At 40.8% G+C, this 9162-nt stretch overlaps 1 protein-coding gene across 1 annotated transcript; it reads left to right on the top strand.

The window, feature by feature from the left end:
- Positions 1 to 208: 208 nt before the first annotated feature.
- LOC131428564 (odorant receptor 13a-like) lies at positions 209 to 1560 on the top strand. Its single transcript, XM_058592612.1, has 4 exons — positions 209 to 717; positions 775 to 1126; positions 1183 to 1281; positions 1337 to 1560. The coding sequence occupies exons 1-4, from the start codon at positions 209 to 211 to the stop codon at positions 1541 to 1543; spliced, it is 1167 nt and encodes a 388-aa protein (XP_058448595.1). The 3' UTR covers positions 1544 to 1560.
- Positions 1561 to 9162: the final 7602 nt, after the last annotated feature.

Raw genomic sequence — 9162 nt, 5'->3', positions numbered from 1 at the left:
GTTTAAAATAAAGAACCGATGAGATTTTGCAAATTTTATGCGTTTTATTGTTTAAAAAAGTTCTCAAGCTCTTAAAAAATCACCCTGTACATAGTAAAGCAGTAAGGCAAAAACTTCTTTTTTACTTTACCGCTCAACTCACTATCGGTCGCACCGTTCACCGTTCCTTTAAAGGACATGGTTGCGCTGTACGGTCCTAGTGCTCACGATGCAGTTGGTGCAGCAAATTCCTCGACCCAAGCAACAGGTTCTGCCTTTGGGACTGAAACTGTTGCAGTACATTGGCCTTTGGGGTGACAGTCGAGTTCGTTACAAATACGTCCTAATGGTGTCGTACATCGTTGCCGTTTGGGTCGGTCCGAAAATTGTGCTCGGATCCGGGAAGGATGGTTTCAATTCGTTCGTCCGGAACATCGCCGAGATTGTGTTTTCGTCCGAGAATTGCATCACCATCGTTATGTTCGCCGTCAAAAATCGTACCTTCGGAAAACTCGTGGACGTTTTGGAACGCATACTGGATCATCAGTGGCCGGAGCATCTGCAGGACGAGATTGAGTCCTTCAATCGGCGCATGGAAAAATTTTCGTTGATCTACGCAATCTATATTAGTGTTCTGAACATCATTTACCAGGCGGTTCCTTTCCTAACTTCGGTGGTAAAAATGGTTTTACTGGACGAAACCGAGAGAGGAGACTTTACTTTGATGTACGAAATGCAGTAAGTATAAATTCGTTAGACTATGCCAGTTGTTAAAAGGAGCCATTTTATTTTTAGATTCTACTGGTTGGACATCCGACGTAATTCAACGCATTTTTTCATTTTCACGGCCTTCTGCGCTCCGGCCACGATCATAACCGCTTACATCATCATCGTGAAGGGAGTAATTTTACAGGTTATCATACACTACGGTTCGAAAATATTCGATCTGGTGTCCAAACGGATCGATGCGATGGCCAAACTGACGAACGTGGACGAACGTCACAAGGAATTTCTGGAAATTATTCGGCTGCATCATTTGGCGTTGGAGTACATGACCTATCTGGAAAACACCGCCAGTTTGATTCTGATGAATTTGATGATGAGTTGTCTGCTGGTTTGGTGTTTGATGTTGTTCTACGTTTCTTCGGTAGGTAATTTTAATTGACTGACATGCCGCTGAATTTCAAACCAAAACACATTTAGAATTTTGGACCGGATGCTGTCAACGTAATCGTTCTGTTCGTTGCACTGGTGATTGAGATGGCCGTCTACTGCATCAATGGGTCATACCTGAGCGAGAAGGTAAACTAGTTTTTCTTGCGTTTAGATTCTAACTAAAGTTTTTTTTTTTGGTTAGGCCGTCGAAGTAGCTCACGCCATGTATCGTTATCCTTGGTATAAGGAATCTATCGAAATGCAGAAATCCGTTCAGTTCATTATCAAACGGTCGCAAAAACCAACAGGAATTACCGCTGCAAAGTTTTACTTTGTTAACATACAACGATTTGGGGCAACACTACAGGCCACTTATTCGTATTTCATCATTTTGAAAGATAGATTTTAGTTTTCAAAATGCGTCGCTGCAGACATGCTGAAGCTCACGAGTATGATAACTAATAACTTATATGTGTAATGAATAGGAATCGTTTGAAGTGTTACCATTGCACTTTTTTTTATCACCAACTACTTCGTAATGAAATACGCAGCACACGGAAAACTGGATACATTCTACTTGGAATCGGACAATGGTATTTAATTATCAATATTTCACCAAATTCTAGATTTTCTACCTAATTTCTGAGCACTACAGAAGTATTCATTTCCCGAAACATTCAGTCTACCATGTAGAACGTTGAGTGCATCAATTGATAGTCAAGGCTTGCTATACAAGAACGATTCAGACGATATCACTAACCGTCACCGGAACGTCAGCGTCCGTCAAAATTAGTCAAATGAGTTTTTAATTCAATGGAAAGCTCCGTCAACATTTCTTTGAAAGAATTTTTTGACAGACTGTGCTTATCTCACACATGCTCGGTTTATATGTTTGCTATGTACGTGTTCGGTGTAAAGATCCCACTCTTAATAAAAATATGACACATATTAGTAATTTTACTTATCAGTAGCTTTCAAAAGCACAAGATAGTTTTTTATCAAGTGGAACCGAGTAAATGTTTTGTTTTTGCCATTCTGTAATTGATTTTGAAAGATATTTATTTGAGTGACAGATAGTAAAGCAATAGATCTTATGGTCTCAAAGGCTGCTAGTGGTTTTTCTTTGATCCGATTTCCAGCTTCAAAACCACTGATGAGTTTAGTTTAGGTTAGGCAAGATTCTTCGAGTGTGTAATATCCCAACTTTGAAAGTAAAAATGGTGGACAAAAACCTTATCGAACTAGTTAGACAAAATACTGAATTGTACGTCAAGTCACATAAGAAATACATAGACAAAGATGTTGAAGATAAAATTTGGAACAAAATTGAACTCGAATTTGCATACGATGGTAAGATTACTTTTAAATTTGCTTGGAAATAATTTTTGAAATATTTTTTACCCTTAGTAATTGCGGAAATGAGGCCAGAATAAAATTATTTTTATTGTCATGGGCTGATCAGAAGACCACTAGTTGCAAGACCGATTCTGTTGACCTGTTTTTGCTAGACTTAAGTGCAACAATAAAAACATGTAGCGCCCAATATCCGGCCTCTCTACGCATACGCAGCAGGATTCCATAATTGCAAATACTTGTTTTTCATACAGTTATTTATCGTACAACTTACGGACTTTTAGTTTGACAGAAGTGGCTTGATTGCTTCTTCTTTTCAGACTTCTTTTGCTTTGACGGTAGATGTTTGACAACTTTTTTAATTGGAAGTGCAAAAATATGTGAAAATGATTATGCAAAATCCGTAGAACTTTAAGGGTTACTAATCAGCGTGATGAGAATTGTGCGATTGCGTAACTGTTCCGCATTGACGCAACTGCGTATCCTGGGCTTTGGTTCTTCATACATGGTTGAATCTGTGTATGGTGAGCTATAATTGAAGATATTCTATCGTTTCTCACCCAACAGCAATAGTCAGAGGTGTTCGTCGTTCTTCCTGGAGTGGATGAATTCATTCTGTTTCTACCCTGAAAGGTTTCAGCAGATTGTTTGGCAACCCTTATGGGATTTGTGAGAACGTGTGCAGAAAAGATTTGTCCAATACAAAGTTCCTGAATTTCATTTAGATCCGACTTCCGGTTCCGGAATGGTGTGTGAAAACCAAAACAAAAAGGTGACAATAATGTCAGGAACTTTTTTCGAAGATGGCTCAACCATTTTTAACCATCTTAGATTCAACTGATAGATCTTCAGATACCGTAAGAATATTGCGATTTTTATTCAGATCCAACCAATACACAGTGGTTCAAAAGCGCAATTTCACACTCCTAATTGATAACTTATTAAAAACGTGGTTTTAGAGGTACAGTATCTTCAGCAAAGTTGCTCAGAATGATAGACGCCATCTTTTGGCAAATTTTATTTATGTGATTAATTCCCTTAAAATAAGAGCTAAAAATTTTAGTTTAGCTCAGGCCCAACATAGGGGCTAAATTGCTTCAACAAAGTTGTAATTTGATTGTAATTCATGATATAACTAGCTGACCCATCGAACTTCGTCTCGACGACGTAGTTTTCTTGAATTCTCTGTGAACTTTTCAAATGGTCGTAACTTTGTTTATCCTCTCCTCTGTTGAATACGAAGCCGTTCCTAAGTTTACAGGATCGGAAAAACGGTTTCTCTTATTCAAATTGACTTCGCAAATTTTCAATGGCTGCCCTCATGACTGGGTCGTCATTGCATTTGCAGACGCAATAGGATTTTTCAACCCGAATGTTAAATCGTTTTAGATCAACAGGAGGAAAATTCTTTTTTAACTTCTCTTCTCTCTCACCGCTAGTCTAATACCATAACAAAGTCGTAGTAAATCGATGTTAGACAGCGTGTCAGATCAATGTTTTATTAGAAATATAACAATAGAATGACAAAAGGTACATCTTCAACTGTCCCTCGTAGTTTTAGGAAGAGGAAAAATATATCATCTCCTAAACTCCCTAGAAAGGGTTCGAAGATATCTCTTGAAGGCCCTCCAAAAGTAACAGCAGAAGGAAGTGTTGGTAAAAAAAACGAAAAGAAGAAGCCAAAAGCTCCTAGTTCCGGAGACTTGAAATCGGAGAAAGAATATCCAACACTTCCGGGGACACCCAAAACCCCGAAAGTCCCCAAGGAACCAGAAAACACATCAAGTGCTGGACTTGTAAAATTCAGTGACATTGTGGACTTTATATTTTCCGTCTTCAACATTTCTGACGCCCTAAAAGGTATTTTGATGACTTTCCTGCCAAAAGTTAAAATGTTTTTGATGCAGCTGACTGCAAAATGGCCCCTCCTCTCAGCAATCGTTTCCTTCGATGGCTAATTTTTCGAACGAGGTCAAGGATTCGATCACTGTTTTACAGTGGAACTGTAGAAGTATCATCCCGAAAATAGATCCTTTTAAATACTTAGTAAATAATCTGAAATGTGACGCATTTGCATTGTGCGAAACTTGGTTAACTTCTGATGTATCACTAAACTTCCACGATTTTAACATTATTCGCCTGGATCGAGATAATCCCTACGGAGGAGTACTTTTGGGGATAAAAAAGTGCTATTCCTTCTTTCGAATTAACCTCCCCTCGATATCAGGTATTGAAGTTGTCGCATGTCATGTCACAATTAAAGGCAAGGACCTTTGTATTGCTTCCATCTATATTCCCCCTAGAGCCTCAGTTGGGTACCACTGGCTCAGCAGTATCATGCAACTTCTTCCCGCACCGACGTTAGTTCTAGGAGACTTTAACTCTCACGGTACGGGATGGGGTTGTCTTCATGATGATAACAGATCAGCTATGATCCATGATATTTGCGACAACTTCAATATGACAATCTTGAATACGGGAGAAATGACACGAATTCCCGCACCACCAGCAAGACCAAGTGCGCTGGACTTATCCCTCTGCTCGACATCGCTACGGTTGGATTGCACGTGGAAGGTAATCCCTGATCCCCACGGTAGCGATCATCTGCCTATCGTAATTTCAATCGCCAGCGGATTAAGACCATCGGAAACAATCAATGTTTTGTATGACCTCACACGAAATATTGATTGGAAATGCTACGCAATATCGATATCTGAGAAACTAGAAACAACACAAGAACTTCCTCCGGAGGAAGAGTATACGTTTATGGCTGGCTTGATTCTCGACACTGCGATTCAAGCTCAGACGAAACGTGTACCCGGCGCGAATACCAACATTCGTCCTCCCAACCCGTGGTGGGACAAAGAGTGCTCATCACTGAACGCGGAAAGATCTTTAGCATTCAAAAAGTTCAGAAAATATGGAACACCTGATAATTATAGAAATTACGCAGCACTAGATAAGCAAATGAAGAACTTAGTTAAAGCAAAGAAACTAGGTTACTGGCGACGGTTTGTTGACGGATTAACAAAAGAAACATCGATGAGCACTCTTTGGAACACAGCCCGACGAATGCGCAACCAAAACACAACGAACGAAAGCGAGGAATATTCTAACCGCTGGATTTTCGATTTCGCTAAAAAAGTATGTCCTGATTCTGTTCCGGAACAGAAGATATCCCGCGCCGCGACTTCGAATACAAACGAAACACCGTTTTCGATGGTAGAGTTCTCACTTGCGCTCTTGTCGTGTAACAATAAGGCCCCGGGGTTAGACAGAATTAAATTCAACTTGTTGAAAAAGCTTCCTGACTCTGCCAAAAGGCGCTTGCTGAATTTGTTTAACAAGTTCCTCGAGGGTAATATTGTTCCACACGACTGGAGACAAGTGAGAGTTATCGCCATTCAAAAACCTGGGAAACCAGCCTCCGATCACAATTCGTATCGGCCGATTGCTATGCTTTCCTGTATCCGGAAGTTGTTCGAAAAAATGATTCTCTTCCGTCTAGACAATTGGGTCGAGACTAATGGTTTACTTTCAGATACACAATTCGGCTTCCGCAGGGGTAAAGGAACGAACGATTGTCTTGCGTTGCTCTCAACCGAAATTCAAATGGCATTTGCTCGTAAAGAACAAATGGCATCAGTATTTCTAGATATCAAGGGGGCTTTTGATTCAGTTTCTATAAATATCCTATCTAAGAAGCTGCACCAGCATGGTCTTTCGCCGGTTTTGAACACCTTTTTATATAATCTATTGTCCGAGAAACACATGTATTTTGCACATGGTGATTTATCGACAATACGATTCAGTTACATGGGTCTTCCTCAGGGCTCATGCTTAAGCCCCCTTTTATACAATTTTTACGTGAACAACATTGATGAATGTATCAACACATCTTGCACGCTAAGACAACTTGCCGACGACAGCGTTGTGTCCATTATAGGACCCAAAGCTGCCGATCTCCAAGGACCATTACAAGATACCCTCGACAACTTGTCGACGTGGGCTCTTCAAATGGGTATCGAGTTCTCTACGGAGAAAACTGAGCTGGTCGTATTTTCAAGAAAGCGAGAACCAGCACAATTACAGCTTCAACTAGGGGGTGAAACCATAGCTCAAGTCTTCACATTCAAATATCTCGGGGTCTGGTTCGACTCTAAAGGCAGCTGGGGATGTCACATTAGGTATCTGAAACAGAAATGCCAGCAGAGAATCAACTTTCTTCGTACAATAACCGGAACTTGGTGGGGTGCCCACCCAGGAGACCTGATCAGGCTGTACCAAACAACGATATTGTCCGTAATGGAATATGGATGCTTCTGCTTCCGATCCACCGCGAACACCCATTTCATTAAACTGGAAAGAATTCAGTATCGTTGTTTGCGTATTGCCTTAGGTTGCATGCAGTCGACTCATACGATGAGTCTCGAAGTGCTCGCGGGCGTCCTACCGTTGAAAAATCGATTCTGGGATCTCTCATATCGATTGCTAATCCGATGCGATATCTTGAATCCAATGGTGATTGAAAACTTCGAAAGGCTTATCGAGCTTAATTCTCAGACCCGTTTTATGTCCTTGTATTTTGATTACATGGCTCAGAATATTAATCCTTCTTCGTTTGTTTTCAACCGTGCTCATTTCTTGGATACTTCTGATTCTACTGTGTTCTTCGACACATCCATGAGAGAAGAAATTCGTGGAATCCCGGATCACGTACGCCCTCAAGTGGCCCCAAATATTTTTTATAATAAATTCAGAACAGTCAACTGTGAAAAGATGTTTTACACTGACGGATCAAACATCAACAGGTCCACAGGCTTCGGAATCTTCAATCAGAACATCACCGCTTCGTACAAACTCAGTGATCCGGCTTCAGTCTACGTCGCAGAACTAGCTGCTATTCAGTACACCCTCGAGATCATTGAAACCTTGCCCAAAGACCATTACTTCATTGTCACGGACAGTCTAAGTTCAATAGAAGCTCTCCGCGCAGTGAAGCCAGGAAAGTATCCCCCATATTTCCTGGGGAAAATACGGGAACACTTGCGAACTTTATCTGAACGGTCTTATTTAATATCGTTAGTCTGGGTCCCTTCACATTGTTCCATTCCGGGCAATGAAAAGGCAGACTCATTGGCTAAGGTGGGCGCATTAGAAGGTGATATTTACGAAAGACCAATCTGCTTCAATGAATTTTTCAGTATCTCTCGTCAGAAAACTCTCGAAAGTTGGCAAACTTCATGGAGCAATGGCGAACTGGGACGATGGCTGCATTCCATTATCCCTAGGGTATCGACGAAACCTTGGTTCAGGGGGATGAACGTGAGTCGTGACTTCATTCGTGTGATGTCTCGGCTCATGTCAAACCATTACACATTCAACGCGCATCTCCGGCGTATTGGGATCGTGGAGAGCGGTCTCTGCGCTTGTGGTGACGGTTATCAGGACATCGAGCATGTCGTATGGACGTGTACGGAGTATTGTGACGCCAGGTCTTTATTAAAGGACTCCCTAAGGGCCCGAGGTAGACCACCTGAAGTTCCGGTCCGAGATGTGTTGGCTAGTCGGGATATCTCTTATATGCTTCTTATATACCAGTACCTCAAACACATTAATATCCAAGTGTAATCTGTTATACCTCGCTCAGAAAGTATAATCTCCACCTACAGGTTCGACACTAACATCCGCCCGATTCTCTCGATCACCGTCCCTGTCCACCATCTTCATTGGAACTAACAAGATCTTTTTTTGTCACTAACTTTTCGTTCCCCCTTCCCCCGTTTCTTCACCATCTCGATGGCAACTAATTAGATCTCTGTAGTTTTCAGACATTTTGTTTCCATACCCCCTATTTACCTCGGTTTCCACAATATTTACTTTTTTTATTTTTTCATCTCTTCGTAACATCACCATCACCGCCTACGGTCCTACGCTCCAGTCGATGACCAGCATGCGGGCCACCCGCCGGGCCTTCGTAGCCTGGGGGTGTTTCCCGCGGACCCACACGAACTGAAAGGAAGCGGCCATAGATAGCACCAACTGGAAGTCATGCAATATTCAATTCACCTACCACTGCCGAACGCCAGCTAAAAGCTTTTTCCAAAAATTCTAGACGACATAATCTAATGATACTATTCTAGTTTTAAGTTAGTCGTTAATTAAGATTAGGAAATTCCCTTGGCATCTTAGAGCTTAAGCAGTGTGCCTAAAAATATATATTATACTATTGAAAAAAAAAAAAAAAATAGAATGACAAATTGCTGGACGTTAAAAAATTCAAATGACAGTGGTATTCAATATACTGTTCTTTAACTGTATAATGAACAATGAATTCATTAAAATATACTCACACTCACAAATTTTGAGTTTTACAGTTGATTTAATCCCACATATGATGCAATTCATAAAGACTTAATTTGTCAAATGACGGAAAATTCCATTTGTAATTACTAAATGCAGGATGAGCCTGAATTTTACTGCTTCCGAATGTTATTTCTATTTGACTAGCAAGTGCAACTGCTTGAAATTATGTGTAAGAAAAGCTGATGCGGTTTTCCATGGCTCAGTCGAATAATGGACGTACTTTACGATCCAATGATTCTCGGATCAAGTCGCCGATGTCACTGTCAGTATTTTTCTTTTATTTCATTGAATTTCATGCACATGTTCTTG

This window comes from Malaya genurostris, chromosome 2, assembly GCF_030247185.1.
Source record: "Malaya genurostris strain Urasoe2022 chromosome 2, Malgen_1.1, whole genome shotgun sequence".
In the NCBI taxonomy this organism is placed as follows: domain Eukaryota; kingdom Metazoa; phylum Arthropoda; class Insecta; order Diptera; family Culicidae; genus Malaya; species Malaya genurostris.
This window is presented reverse-complemented; position numbering and strand designations above follow the sequence as displayed.